The sequence below is a fragment of the Lichenostomus cassidix genome, chromosome 9 (assembly GCF_008360975.1).
Source record: "Lichenostomus cassidix isolate B80296 chromosome 9, HeHo_3.0, whole genome shotgun sequence".
In the NCBI taxonomy this organism is placed as follows: domain Eukaryota; kingdom Metazoa; phylum Chordata; class Aves; order Passeriformes; family Meliphagidae; genus Lichenostomus; species Lichenostomus cassidix.
Window position 1 is genome coordinate 3,137,085 of NC_139490.1, and position 15,881 is coordinate 3,152,965.

The 15,881-nt window shown below is 42.4% G+C and overlaps 1 protein-coding gene across 2 annotated transcripts in view; it reads left to right on the forward strand.

Annotated features, from left to right (window-relative positions):
- The window catches only part of SERPINI1 (serpin family I member 1), a 44,626-nt gene extending 29,458 nt beyond the window's left edge, over positions 1–15,168 (forward strand). For both annotated transcript variants that reach the window (XM_085068968.1, XM_085068967.1), the window contains exons 5-9: positions 72–276; positions 7,167–7,264; positions 11,805–11,891; positions 13,099–13,188; positions 14,409–15,168. In XM_085068968.1, coding sequence (XP_084925094.1) covers positions 72–276; positions 7,167–7,264; positions 11,805–11,891; positions 13,099–13,188; positions 14,409–14,485 — 557 coding nt within the window. In that variant the 3' untranslated portion in view covers positions 14,486–15,168. The remainder of the gene's footprint in view (positions 1–71; positions 277–7,166; positions 7,265–11,804; positions 11,892–13,098; positions 13,189–14,408) is intronic.
- The last annotated feature ends 713 nt before the right edge of the window (positions 15,169–15,881 follow it).

The following is a 15,881-nucleotide window of genomic DNA, read 5'->3' on the forward strand; positions in this document are numbered from 1 at the left end:
TTTAGGCCTTTTTTCAGCTGAAGACAAAAGAAAACACTTCTAACAGGATTTTTGTTGTTTTTCTCCTCTAGGAGAGTTCAGTGATGGCTCCAACGAAGCAGGAGGAATCTACCAGGTCCTGGAAATTCCCTATGAGGGAGATGAGATCAGCATGATGATTGTCCTGTCCAGGCAGGAAGTTCCACTGGCCACACTGGAACCACTGGTCAAGGCCTCACTGATTAATGAATGGGCTAATTCTGTGAAGAAGCAAAAAGTGGAAGTCTATTTGCCAAGGTGAGAAAGTGTTCCTGGAAGGGGAAATTGCATCCAAATGGGTGCAGCAGCAGAGTAGGGCAAACTTGGACATCTTGCTCAAGGCTGGAGTTGTGCAGCAGCCACAGGAGGGTGGCTGTGGCAGGAAAGCCTGGGGATGCAGTGCACAATGATGGTTATTTGAACAACACATGAGCTCTGCTTTTGCATCCCTGTCATGGCAGAGCTCTCCAGAAAGGAAAGTTTCCTCACCAGGAGCACAACCACTCGGAATGATGCTCAGAGCAGTGCAGAACTCATCATGGCTGAGTTCCATTTAGACAGGAGCCACAGAAATATTGGAAGTCTGAACTACCAAATGTTTCATTTAGGTGCTAATTAGGTTTCTATGTGCTGCTATTTTAAGAAGTCCTAGTGCTGTGTGTCTGTGTAGATACAAATGGTTGAGTGTTGAGAGGTAATTCCAGTCCATTTTGGGTTGGTTTTTGTTCCCAGCTGCAATAAGTGCTGCTTTTTCTCCTTAGAGCAGCAATAGATTAACAAGACATCACTATCAGAAGGGCTGAAACTTCTGTCAGTCCATTTGCAGACACAATTGGTGTGCTCAGTGCAGATTTGCCCACATCCACCACTTAGGATCTTTCCTGGAACCCTTCTTCATCCACCTTCAGATATTTCTCGTGCTTGTGCTCTGCCTGCCTTGGTAGCAGAGTTGTTTACTACTAAATGTCACTAATAATGTTCAGCTGGATCCTGCAGTCCTTCAAGTGATTCATAATGATTTCATGGAAGTGTTTATGTAACAATAGAGCCCATCTTTGAAAGGAATCACTTGTACTCATTCTATTTTTGTGGTGTTGTGCAGTGTGTACGTGGCAGCAAAACAAAAAAAAAAATAAACCTGAGTGAATCCTTTAATCATTAAAACAGTTCTTGGTTTTAAGGTGACTTGGAGATGTGAGGTTGTTACATTGCACAGGGTAAGGCTCCCTGCAGTCCATCAGCTCCCTTCCCAAAGCAGAGGCCAGGAGCTGACTGCAGCTGAGCACAATAAACAAGGCTAGCCAGGATAAATTAGGTTGAGATGGACTGGTGCTGTCAGCGTGCCCTGATTCCAAATGGAGATGGAATCCACTTCTCTGGAAAGCTTTAAAGGCAGGCTGGTGAAGGGGCCAGCAGCATTTTGGGGCTGTTTTTCACTTCTCATAGTAAGAGTTTCTCTCCTATTTTAAGTCTCAGTTCCTTTGAAGAAGCAGGAAGAGCAGCAAAGAGCTGCATTGCAGGTTTTGTAGAAACTGAACCTACAATTCCTGGGATTTGTTTTCTTCTTTTTCTCCTGCAGCTCCAGGTCCCAGGGGCTTCAGAAAGTCAGCTGAGACACCTGGCAGGGGAGTTTTCCCTCTTAGGCTGCCTTTCCTGCAGACTTGGGCAAACCTTAATTAGATGTTAATGAGAAGGGAAATTGAGGATTCTTCCATCGTTAAGCTTTCCATTTTTACCTGGGACAGCATCCTGTGCATCAGGAGCTCAAGTTGGGTCTCTTCTCTCCAAGAATTCCTAGAGTGGGAGATCTCCAACAGAAATCTCTCTCCACTGATTGTGGGGAGAATCTGTGAAAAGCAAATTCCATATTTAACAATTCTGGGTATCTAAATACATGAATGGCATTGAAAACATACTAATTATATTTATGACTTGGAGTAAGTTTGTAGAGATGATTTGGGGTTTTGTTTGCAGAGACTCCAGGGTTCTTTGGAGCCAGGCCTGGGGTTTGTGTGATCATAAAATATCCTTATTTTACTCTGCCCTCAGGCTGCTTAGTTCTTATCCAGGAACCTCAAAAATGGGATAAACACCTGCAAATTCAGGCTATACAGAGGCAAACCAGGTAGAAGGAAGTGCCAATCACCTTCAGTATTTTCAGATTATAAAAGCCAACTATCCTGAACATGGAATTCTGTGTAGGAATACTGCAGCCTCCTTACAAAAAACCCCGAGATTAATTGCATGCTCCCAAGGTGTTGGATTTCCATTAGGGATTCAGAGGTGATCTACAGGATTTTGTCAATGCTCTAAATAAACACTTCATAAATATTTGATGCTGTGACTCAGAAAAGCATGTTATGAAATGTGGCCTCCAGGCTCTGTCCACTGAGAAATTGAAAGCAGCAGTAGAATAAAATTAAATTTTTATATCTTGAGAGATGCTATCCAATTATAAAGTGAACATTTTTTAAACTTATACATTTGTAATAGGACTGAATGACTTGCCAAAGCAGAGTTAATCACAACTTTGCAATTTCTGTCTGCATTATCTGTGTGCAAATGAAATTGTGTATTATTCCCCTTAATGGCAAAGGAGAGATTTGTACAGAATTGTTAAATTATACTCCCTCATTTTCATTTCCAAATCATTGTTTCTAGCTTAACCCAGACTAAAATGATCAACATTTTAATCCACTTTTTACATAGGAGTGAAACAGACCATGAATCTAATTTACAAAGCTGTCTCTGCAACATAAATTGCTTGAAGAGCATAGGAGGAATTGCTACCTAATAGTGGTGCTACAGTTTGCAGATCTCCTCTTAAGGGTTGCTCCAGTGTGCCCAAATCTCTATAACAACCTTCTTGCTTTTTTGTGCATTCAGAATACCTTCAAAACCTTTAGATGGTGTCGAAATGATAAGTGGTTTTAGCTGAAGGTTGTTTTCTCTGGAAGAAAAGACAACAAACACCAAAACCACTTAACACCCCCTTACAAAACGCAACAAAAATTCAAACCCAAATGAAAAATAAAACCCTTGAGGGTTCTGGTTTTACTGTCTCAAGTCCCCATTTCACGAGGAGTGGGCCAGTGCTGATTGTCCTTGAGGTACAACCACAGAAGAGGCACAAAATTGTCCCAGTGGAGTTCATTGCCACCCAACTCCTGCAGATTCAGCCCTGAAAAGAAGCATCTCACCAGAGAAAAACCCACAACCTGCTTTGCTTCCCCTGCCCAGAGCAGCTGAATGGGGATTTGGGATGGTCTTGCTGTTAGTAGGGTTGTTTTTTCTCCCTTGCTGGTTTTTTTTCAGGGCATTCAATCCTGGAGGTTTGGTTCTAGCACCTCAGGACAGCCTGGCTGAAATTCCAACCAGAATGCTGGAATTGATAGCAGCTGGCAGCCTGGAACTGCAGGCTGGGTGACAACAGTGCTTCAGTCCCCAGGGCCTGTGCTCCAGGCAGGAATATTGATGTCAGGAATGCAGCCATTCCTCTGTTTGCCTTTCCTCTGGTAGAACCAATCTGAAAACCTGGGATTTTCTGGCTTTGGCTCGCTCAGAACCCTTAGGAATTTGTGAAATGGTGACATTTGGGATGAATCACTCCAGGCTCTAGTTCCCTTCTCCTGTATGACTAGACCCTGTACCCTCATCCTCCTTGGCTCTGTGGATCCTGAGCATCTGAAAATCATAGAAAATTCACTGTTTCAAGGGTTGCATGACACCACAGGAGATGAACACATCTTTTTTTCTCTCTTAAAAGGCTCTAAAATAGAAGAAAGATGTCCTGATGTGGAATGTGAATGCATAACTGCAGAATGTCAGTGACATAAATGCATCATTTTGTTCTAAATGCTTGTGCAAGCTTTAAATTTCCTTAAAATGTCCTGATTCTCTGCTGAAATCTCCAGAGAATTGTTTGCTGGTTTCTCAATCTAATCTTCTCTTCAGTGTCTCTCAGGCTTCCCTTGGTGGTTTTCAAAGCTCTCAGTTGCTACTATGCCATGATTTTTGATACTGAAGTATTTAAATCAGTTTTTCCGAGTATTTTTAGCACCAGGAGCACCTAAAAGGTCGTGGGGGAGATAAAATACGACCATCTGGCTCATGATATGCAACCAGCAGTGCAAATCACCAAGTGTCAGGGGTAGCATCGTGCAGCTCCTCATTCCCAGAGTCTGGAGGTGCAGCAGATGTGTGGGAAATGAGCTGGGCTGTCAGCTCTGTGTTCTAGGCTGTCAGCTTTGATTCTGAATGCCATCCTCCCTGTCTGCAAGGAAGTGCACAGCAATCCAGGTCTGCCTGGGAGATGACTCCTGCTGAATGGTTATGTCGGGCTGCAGAGCCTGAAATGCAATTGCCAAGTGTGAAGCAGCCCTGTGGTTTTGAGAAGAGGCTGGTTCTGATGGCAGCTGAAAGATTGGAGATCTCATTAATAATTGATCTGCAACTCTCACTGCTTCTCAGAGCATGGGAGGAAGGAGGGAGAGGGTGCTTGGAGTGGGGTTTGACCACAGGGCAGAACTCCACGAGGGGAGAAGGGAAGTAATTAGTTTTGGTTTCGTAAAGGGATCGTTTGATATTTGTACACCTGTTGTGGTATTTTTGGTCTGATTTGTTTGTCCTAAAAAGCAGGAACTCACCTCTCTAGCTATTGGACAGCCCTGCACTCATCCACCTGCTCAGTGTTTGCCTTTCCAGAGGTTCCAGTCAAGGACAGAGCCTCTGTCTCCAGTCACTGCTCCTGTCCTCCCCATAGGCATTTTTGGGCAATATAACCAATCAGTTTGCTCTCCCTTTTCTCAGATCCATGTTCAGCTGAGGCTTTCCAGGTTTATTTTTTCCCTAAACCTCTCCCAGCCCTCCCCCTTGATCAGTATGCAAGAGCATCCTGTGCCACAGTTGCTTTCTGGGTCACAACCCCTCACTGAGCAGATGTGTGTTTGCTGTCTAATGGTCCAGAGACTTAAACCCACCTGATTTCCATTTGTGTCTGACTCTGCAGTTGGAAAAATATGCTTTTTTTGCAGTTATTCTTCCTATTTTTTGCCTCAAAGTTTGCTTTTCATGCAGACTTGACTTGCTGCTTTCCTATCCTGATATTCCTTACTAATTTGACACTGCTAGCTCCTACCTAAATTGTGTTGAAAGCTCGATGCTTTTAATATTAGGGTGAAATAAAAGCCAAAAAGGGATTAATTTGCCTTCTCTGTAAAAGGTAGGTACAGTTGGAAGTGGTTTTCAATTTGTTTTAATGTAAGTATGAAATAGAAGGAATTATTTCTGAGTTTATTCTCTCTGAACTTACTCAATGTGCACAGACAGGACCTCTGCTACTGAACTGTGTTAAGTCTAGCACTGGGAATCAAGTCTCAATTCATCTTTTTCAGGGTTTTTACCAAAGTCTCTAAAATAGATCTGGACATCTTTTACAAGTGTGTTTAGAGAGTAAAACTGGTTTTAGTTTTGGAGCCTAAAAGTCAGGGAAATGTGATTGAATGAGCAACTTGTAGATTTGTTACCACAGTAACTGATGCAGAATATCAGAATACCATCAGAAGTTCTTTCCAGTAATTAAATCCTTGTTGGTCTCTTCTGATTCTTTTGGGAACTTCTAAGGCAGTAAAATCACAAGAACCAGTTCCTGTGTTTTCACTCCATGCAGCTCCTGGAATTGGTCTGGACAGGATAAATGAGCACTTGTGATGCCACCAGTGATTTATCGATCCTGAGCTTCCTCCAGATCCTATTTTAAGTCCAAAAATTCTTCTCTGGATAATGATAATTCTGGATAATATCCATTCCACCATAAATTTTTGGCTTCTAGTGGTATTTATAAGTTCATTATGACAGTAGATGATGTAGTGGATGTTTTTCAGGTTTGTGGAAGTGAGGAATGTCCACTTGACTCTTACCCAGTTCTGTTTTGATGTCCAGAGGATTCTTTTTTTGGCTGCCAAAAAGTGTTGGACATCTCAGCTCTCCATCAGAGCTCTGGGCCAGGCTTTCAGCTGAAAAGAACGTGTTCTTCTGCCATGGAGTTGGGGAAGTTTAATCCTAAAAAAAAAGGAGATTGCACAGAAGGACATTTTATTTGGTTCTAGCACTTCCTTTCCCCATCACCAAGGACTGAGATGTGATTCTGTCTGCCTCAGTGGCTGGAGAAACCAGAGCAGCATCCTCCAGTCCATGTTTTGTGTGGAACAGTCAGAGCCACTCACTGCCAGCATATTGTAAATCACTAATAATTCATTTGGTCATCCTCCAGAGCAGCCATAACTCACCCCTAACAAGCATCTATAGTCAGTCTCGTTGTCTGTCTGGTATTTTCTGGTTGGGGCTGCCATTATTGTTATTTTTCTGCCATATTGTTGTGTTTCTCCAGCTGTCCAGTCTCTTTTCTGGCTGCACATAAAGGTCTTTTTTTGTCCTACTGACACCAGGCATGGCTTTTATAATGTTTGAAAATCAGTCTGAAAATGGAACAAGCTTTTGCCCAAAATTTTGCCCTGGGGACAGATCTCAGTTTGTCCTTCCAGCACACTAACCCAGCCTAGAATGAGGCTTTTGCCAGGTTACACTCAGTGCATTTGCACTGACAGCTATTTGTTTTCTCTGCTCTTTACTCACAATCAAAACCCAATTACAATTGTGCCACCATGCTAATTAGAGCTGAATTAGACTTCATATTCATAGCTGGTTGTCTTTGCTTCTCCTATCAAAGTAAAAATGGAGTATCTTTCTCATTCCTCCTTTGCCAGCAGCTCTCTGGGAAGTTCTGCTGTCCTTTGCCTCATTTGATATTCTGTTCTGGTATCTGTACAATTAAATTCAGGTTTTAGAGAAAACCTCTTGTGTAAAAAGTAAGCATTTCCATTAGCTGCTGCATAATTTTACACTGCAGTTTTATGGGCAGGGGCTGCACATACCATTAGCATATTTTTTGATTGCTTGTGTATTAGGAAAAAATCCAGCTGTGAGTAAACTCATTTGTTTAGAAGCATTTTTGGGAAGGTGTCACTAGCACTGGATCTCCTGCTTTGCATTATTTATCCTGGTGGTTTTCCCTGGAAAATTTAATCTCCTAATAACAGTAAGTACTGCTTACATCTGGCTTTTTTGTAATTTTCTCTTCCATCCTCCAGGTTCACGGTGGAACAGGAAATTGATCTGAAGGATGTCTGGAGAGGTCTGGGAATTACAGAGCTGTTCAGCAGCAGTGCTGACCTCACTGCCATGTCTGGTAAGAGCTCCTCGTCTTGTCTCTCAGGGTAGATGAGGAATTACATTTTTCACCTGGGGAAGTTCACTGTGAGTATTTCAGGAATGGCTCTCATTAGAAATGTAGACCAAGTGGGATGCCCAGCAAGAGGCAGATCCCTGGCTGCAGTGCCTTGGTGGCAGATGAAATCCACACACCAGAGGGTCAGCCTGTGTCTCCAGAGGCTCTTTGTTCCCAGCTCTAGGAGCATTAAGCTGCTGCACATTTACTTCCTCTCCCCAGATACCTGGAAGCAGCACAGGAAGGAAGAGTTTGGAGATAAAAGCAATTTGCCACCTGCCTGTTGCAATGTGTTGTCTAAGCTTAGTTTTCCGAAGTTGAAATACACAATGCCTTTAAAAATCCATGTGGAAATGAGATATTTATGCTTTTAATACCTGCCAAAGGTGTTCATAGAATCCCATGATGGTTTGGGTTAGAAGAGACCTTAAAATCATCCAGTGCCACCCTCTGCCATGGCAGGGACACCTTCCACTGTCCCAGGCTGCTCCAAGCTCTGTCCAGCCTGGCCTTGGACACTTCAGGGATCCAGGAGCAACCACAGCTCCTCTGTATTAAAGTGCCACCTGTATGATTTTGGGGTTTTTAGCTCCCTGTGTTACTCCCCAGCCATGCAGGAAGATCCTCAGCTGATGGGAAATCCTTGTTCTGCATTGTCTGTCCCCAGGACAATCCCACCTTTTCAGAGCCCTGGGAAGAAAGGCAAACCTTCCCCTCAAATTCACAGAGGAATGTTCAGGATGTTCTTATCCTTCCATTTTTGCTGAGTTTGAAATGTTCTCTACAGTGTATCATGTAGCCTATTCCACTGGGTTGCCACTTTCACTTTTCCCCTGAAATTGGGGAAAAGCTGGCTTTAGCTAATATGAAAAGAGCTGAAATAAATGAAAAACCCTTTTTCAAAGAAATAGGATTTCGCTGAAGAAAAACACCTTCAATTTCTCTGCCACCTCAAAAAGAAAAGTAAGCTTCCCACTAAATTCTGGTCTATTTATAGGAAATTATTTACTTGAGCAAAAGCACTGAGGAGAATGGAAAATGCACAGGGAACCACAAAGGCAGCACCTTCTCTTATTTAGTTCCATGTAAAATTCATTTATGTATCAGGGACATCTATTTGTTGAGAGGTTGGCAGAAAGGATCTTAATCCATGTGACTAGTGATTTGTTTGAAGTTTTATGTTTCTGACAATTGTACTGCAAAAAATCAAAATACCACATCCTGCATGACTGAATTAACTCCTCTGCTATTTAAAGATTAACTTGTTCTTTAAGTGTAGAGCAGTGTGTAGAGAAAATCCATGAGTTTTACTGTAATTTTTCCCTGCTTTTCACTGAAAAGAGGATATTCAACCTGGACATGGAAAGGTCACTTGTAAATTAGGAATAAAAAAATGGTTTTGAAGTAATGTCTTTAATGAAAACCTTGCTGCTGACGCTGTGGAAATGAAGTTTTAAGTAATTAAAATACAAAATATATTCCCTGTTTCTGGTTTTCATAATGTGAAATAAGGCTGGAGGAAGGGAAGATAAAAGTCATGAAAACAAATTGTTCAAAGGTGGATTTTGCAGAGACCTGAGTGGGACAGCAGGTAGCAGGGAGGTGGAAGTTGACATCATCTCTGGGTCAGCTCTCTGGAAAATCTTGCTCTTCAGGAAGCCTTAAATGCAGATATTTTAACAAAATCTTTAACTGGACACTTAATTTAGGGAGATATAAATCAACTTAAATCTAAAGAGGTTTTTGAGAAATCCAGGTGGGTTTAAAAATCCTCTCCTCCTCCTCTCCTGTTGCTTTGGCATTGCTGTCAGGGCAAGTCGCCTGCAATTTCAACACAAAAAACTGCAACTTCAATTTCCAGCCCTAATCCTGGAATCAGATCAGACAGATTGGTGAGCTCAGCAAAATTCCATGTGCCTTTAGTGGATATAAACCAAATGGCAGGATTAGTTTTCAATATTCAGAATTTTTTGCTTCAGTCTGGAAAATGGAACCAGAAAAGGACCAGCTTTACCCTCTGGGATGTCTGAGCAACCAAAGACAAAGTGTTCATCCAGGTACACTTTGCAAATGTTACTCCCTTGCAGAAATGAAGTTCTGTGACAATTGCCACAGGTGAGTAGGAGGACATTCCTGTTTGGCTGTCAGGTCTCCTGGATTCTGACTCTCACTTTCAGAAAAGACTTAGACAGTATTTACTTGATTCTGATTCCATCAGGTATCCAAAACAATCTCCAAACAGCCTCTGGTATTTGGGATTTTATCATTTACTCAGAGCATAAATTTGCTGCTGGAGTGTTTTGACACCACTCAAGACTTAGCATTGAACTAATTTCAATACTAAAACTCCCCTTCTCCTTCAAATGATTCTAATATTTCTGCCTGTTTTATAGAGTCTTAAAAGCAGCAGCTTTTAATGCAAGGTGACCTGGGTGGCAGTGAGTGATGAAGTGATCTCAGTGAGTTACCTTCACAGTGCACACTAGTTAGAAGAGCATCAGTCCACTAAATAGCTCTTGGAAGTCTTGACTGACGTCCATATAATTTTTCTGGGACAACCTAAGCAAGAAGAGCCAATAAACCCACATGATATTTTTTTTAAAGCGAGCCGTGCAGAGCAGCCAGTTGGCAGCTGAGTGGGAGTTGCAGCCATATGGAGAGCAGTGACAGATGAAGTGTGATGCCAGGGGAGTCGTGTTCATTAGGGGGCAGCTGCAGCTCCCTCCCACTCACCCATGGGTCAGCCTGGGGTCCTGCAGAAAGCTGAAACTTTGCCACCAAATCCCATGGGGGCTTCCCTGAGATGCTCACAGCCCAGTCAGGTTGGTTCTTAGGGAAATCCACATTCCTGTGATGGGAGATGCTCAGGTGAGCCTCACCTTGTCCCCTGTGGAAGCCATAAGGGAGGATGGATAATCCCCAGGAGAGGAGTGTGATATGGGAGCATTGCAGCCAGGATGGGACAATCACAGCCCAGATCAAAGAAAAGGCTGCCTGAACCCTCAGTGACAGCATTATGCTTTCATATGAAAATAGATTCCTTCACTGCAGGGAGAGATGAATGAGAAGGATGTGATAGTAGCAATATAAAGAGAAGGATCTAGAGAAGGTAATTTGGGATGGGGAATTGCTCTTTTCATCATCCAAGGACAAAGATATCCAATGAAGTGAAAGGCAACAAATGGAAAACAAACACAAAGTGCTTCTCTCATGAAAAACTTAACCACAGGGATCTTTGCTGGGTGTTCCTTGAGACTGGCAGGACTGAAAAAAATGAAATTGCTCCCAAGCAATCAGAACTATCTATACTACACTGAATAAAGGCACTCTGTCTGTAGAAACTTGGGTTAGGGTATAAGGCACATTCTGGGTGAGAGGACACTTTTCTCTTGTCAGTTGGGCTGTAGTTTTCATCTGTACTTTTCATCTTTTTGTATCTTCTGAAGCAGCAATTCCATAGCTGGCGCCGTGGGCTGCTCTCATCTGCAGTGGCACTGGTTCCTGTCAACTTAAAAATGTTTGGAACATTAACAAATTAATGAATTTAATATCAAAGTAGGTGCTGCATGAAATCCCATATTTAAAGGAACAGGGTGGAAGCTCAATCCCAGCTGTCAGGGTGGCATTTCTGAAGGATTGGGACTGAAGTCCAGAAGTGGTACAAGTTTTAGCAGCCTCGCCTCTGTTCCATCACACACAGTCCCAGAGGTGATGATTTGGGGCTTTTGTTGGTGTGACTGAAGTGAAGCAGCAGAACTGGGAGGTTTAATTCAGTGCTGAGTGTACAGAGCAGCAAATGAGATCTGCTGGGGAAAGACTTTCCCAGCTGCTGCTCCTCGTGGCTTTGGCTTTTTTTGGTATTACAACTCCTGAGCATTCCAATCGAGCTGATCCTTCAGCTTCTGACAAAAAGCAATGAAACATTCACTGACTTCAGCAGGAGCAGGCTTGGACTGAAATTAAAATACTGACAAAGAAGGATGGAAAACAAACTAGACTGAAAAAAAACCGGCTCTGCGGTGGTTCTTGCAATAAATATGTAGCTTCAGCTTCTTGTAAATATAACAGAAGAGGAAAGAAAAACCTCATTTTCCTGGAGGAAATCTGTGTTGTACCTCGTGCAGAAATTTTTTTCATGATTTTTTTTTCATGTTTAAGTATTTGCCTATAATGTCATAATCACTTTTCCCCACTAATTGTATTTAAAATCTTGTGTCCAGGGGCTGTTTTTACCCTCTCTGCTCTACTGGTGCTCTGGGCAGTCCTGAGCTATTTTGGTATCCATGGTGTAGGAGAGAAGTACAAATTTAAGTGAGGTAAAATGTGCTATTAAAAGGTATTGGCAGAAGGTGTTTTAATGCAACAAAGCTCTTCTCCTTGCCTACCTGGTGCAGAAGGTGGATAACAGTGTTGGGGTTTTGGCAGTGTTTGGGGTGGTTTTTTTAAAATGCTTCAATCTTATTGTTGAGCCACTTGAAATCTGTTCCCTTTTCTTCTGCAGATAACAAGGAACTTTACCTTGCAAAGGCATTTCACAAGGCGTTTCTAGAAGTTAATGAGGAAGGATCAGAAGCTGCTGCTGCCTCAGGTACCTGACTGAAAAGCAGAATTAAATCAAATGTCTGGTTATTCTGTGCTAATTAATTTTTTACAACTGATTTGCTGTACAGCCAGGAAAGCTAAATGGAAGGCAGCATGGAGACACAGCACAGCAAGTGTAGTGCTGTCAGGAGAGAATTCTGGAAATATAAAAAGTGTTGGCATTTTTTTAACAAGTGTTTCACAAAATATTTTGAGCATCCTGTGAAAAACCTGTTGTTCTCCATTTTCTTTCTGTCAGCAGAGTACAGGCTGCAGTTTATGTTTCCTTGATGGGACTTCAGCATTCCTCATTTTTCACCTGCTAATTGAGGTGGTCAGAGGCATTTGATGCAGGAGAGCTAGAAGGAGATGAGAGTTGTTGCAGCTGCATTTTAATAAGCTCATATTTAGAGAAACAAGATGGGAAGTGCTGAATGCACACCCAGAGCTGTTCCCTGTTACTGCTGGGGGCAGCTGCTTGGTTCACCTGATTATCACATGAAAATAAGGTACATTAATTGCCCATATGCATCATTAGGGGATTTCTAATTGCCTCTGCTCATACCAGTCTTTGAGGAAAGGAATTCCTTGCCAGGTCTGGGTTGAATTATGCCCAAGTCTCTCTATGGACAGAGATTACTGGTGTGCTCCACTCTTTATGAACTGTAGAGTGCAAATTTAAAAGTGAAAGAAACACTGGTGATTAATAATAACGTCCTGGAGAAATCCATGCACCTCCAAATAAAAATAACAAAGAGCCAAATTCTGCCTGATCCACAGTTAATTTTACCTTCAGCCTCTGCATTATTTAAAAACTCCAGCCAAAAGCTGCAGGATCAGCCCATTTAATTTTTGCATATTCCCTAGTTATTAAGGGTTCCCTTTCAGTCTCCACTGCAGACTCAGAGCTGTGTAAAACAGGTCAGCAGTGCTGCTTAATGCAGTGCACTTTCCCTCTCTGAGTGAGCAGGAGTCATAACTCCTCTGAAGGTTCTGGATCTTAAAATTTATATGCTGCTCCCTCAGCCTGGGAAATTGCAGCACTCTGCATTGTTAATCATTCTTAAAGCCAGAATAGGCAATTACTCTGCAGGTCTCTTTCATTTCCAGGTAATATTTCCCTGCTATTTTTTGGTGGTACTTAGCATTGAGTTTGGGACTTGAGGGGCTGCAGAAATGTCTCTGCTGAACAAGTTGTGTTCTGTTTCCTGCAGGAATGATTGCCATCAGCAGAATGGCAGTGCTCTATCCCCAGGTTATAGTGGACCATCCCTTTTTCTTTTTGGTCAGAAACAGAAGAACAGGTGAGAATATTGCAGACTCTTCTGAGTTTTTCACAGCAGATCCTCGAGTATTCAAAGGGAAATTGCATGTTTTGACCTGTGAACTGGGCTTGTATTGCAGATTTTCCTTAGTTTGGGTGAAAATACCTAATATTGAAAGACTCACCTTTTCCATGTCCCCAAAGAAAACACGAAAATCTAACATAACCCTGAAAAACATTCACAGAAGAAGAAAAATTCATCGTTTTTATTGCAAGAACAGTGTGTTACTGGCCTGCACATCCATAATCATTGCATTCCCTGAGAGTTTGGCTGTAGTGAGACCACTGAAAGATGCTCCCAGTACCAAATAATTTGTATAATGGAGGAACATCCCAGCTGTGAATATTCTGTTGTGCTCTCCCTGTGCTCTGTGGCAGGTGAGGGCTGAGAGCAGCACTCACCAGCAGAAGGGACAAGGATTGAGTCCTTCCTTGGTCTCATATTTGTAATTTGCTATAATGATGTGCATGTGAGTGGATGCTAAAGCCTTGCTGTGCAGCCACAGGGTATTTTACAGGTCTGTGTTTGGGATCCCAGTCACAATATCAGAGTTTACTAAACCATTCTGCAGTGATGCTTAGTCTGCTTAGGCAGAGTCGCTTGTGGGACTTCATTCAAAGCACAGCACTGAATGAGGTACTGAGAAGAAAATAAACTCCATCCCAGCAGAAACCAGGCAGGATACCAACTCTTGGGGGTTTTTAAACCATAATAAATTGAATATCCTTGCTATTGTAGGCACATGAGGCAAAAAATATATCTGGAGGAGGGTGTCTGTCCTTTATTGCTAGTCAATATCCAAAAATCTCCCCAAAAAAGAAAAGTTCAAATCAGGACAGGGTAGAATTTGGTCCCTTTGGGGTAGTTCTTCACTTTGCAGAGCCTTTGTTGCATGTAGAAAGATGAACTGCCAGCAAAGCCTCAAAGCTTGTTACTAATCCAGAAATCTGAGGTTGGAAACCTTTTGGAAAAACCCTGTTGGTTGCCCTTCTTCTCCAGGCAAGCCCAAGTGCTTAGCTTTGGTTGCTGCCTTGAAACAGAGCTCTTGAGCCATTTCCTGGTGCCAAATTCTGAGCCCTTCGTTCCTATAAAATCCCACAGCACTGCTCTAGAGGTTCTTGCTGGTATTCATCACCTAAAAACCTCATTCTGGTTCTGACATCTTCCCTTCCTTCCCTCCTTCCCCCTTTTCTCCACAGGCACCGTGCTATTCATGGGAAGGGTAATGCACCCTGAGGCAATGAATTCAAGTGGCCATGACTTTGAAAAGCTTTAACTGCCACCAGCTACCGAGAGGAGGAGATAAGCACATAAAGTTTGAAGTTAATATATTTAAGGTTTGCTGTGTTTTCCCCCAAGATACTGTTTGGAAATGCTTTCGGATCTAACTGTGTTGCCAGTCAGTTCCCAGAGGAAAGCTTACAGTATTAAAGTAATGGTTCTGTTTCTGTCATTGTGATTGCTGTGTCCTTAAAATAAAGTTGTGTACATGTCAACAACTGTTTCTTGTTCCAGTGAGTTGTAAAGCAGAAAACTGCAAATCCATTATTTGTAATTTTTTTACAGTCCAAAGACTGACTTGATCAATGAGACAGGAGCAGCAATGTGTGCAGCTCTGAATAATGCAAATGGCAAAGCTTTGGTGGTCATTTCTAGAGCTGAAGAAGCCCTTGTGGACACTGTGACCTCACGCTGTCCCTGGCAGAGCAGGGAACAGTGCACTGCTCCAGCAGAGCCAATGGAACCAATGCAGTGGATTGGATTCTCTGACTGTGGTAGACTTTGTGTGAATTCTCCCACGTGATTCTCAAGTGCTGCTTTTCTGGATGCTCCTGCATGTGACTCTGCCACTGGCCTCCCCTAAGTGTTGGTGACAATAAAAGCTGATCGCATGAATATCTGAGACCTGTCAGTGTAGAAAGCTCTGTGTGTGACCCAAGTAAAAGAGTTCAGTAGTAATGGCATTCGTGTGGACATATTTTTTCTCCCCCACAGCAGTTGTTCTATTCTTCAGTATATCTCATTTCAGGGCTCTAGAATATTCTTTCTCAAAAAAACCCCACCCAAACTTATTTTAAGTGTCGAAAAATGTTCTATTCATAAATAAATGTCTAAAGGAACAACATCATTCTTTTCATTTTCTAACTTTTTCTTCAGAACAGACTGACAGAGAGAATGACACGTAGCACAAGTAAATATTAGCAGGGGAATTAGTTGCTGTTTCCATTTGGAAGAGGAGGAGCAGCACCCACTGTCAGCAGAGAGACATATAATTATTTCCTCCCTCATTGTTCAAAATACAAAAAGAACAGAGGTTATTAAAAAGGTGAGAGAGAATAGGAGAAAAGGAGGGAGGAGCTCCTTTGAAACAGATCATAAATACAAACCTTTGGATAATAAAGGGGTTTCTTTTATTCAATAGGAGTTTTATCTTTGGAATTCTATGGGAACAAATGCATTTTGGCTGAACTGCAGCTCTAGCTTCCCTGGCAGCAGAGATACTGCTCCCAAAGTTATTCATGCAAGGAGAACTTCCAAAATCTGACACATTGTTCACTTTTTCTACTGCTGGTGCAACTCCTGCAGGTCAGACTGGGACGTGATGGATGTTTCTGTGGAGGATGGAATGCTCTGGAGAAAAGCTTTTCAACACATTTCTATCCCTGCCTCCT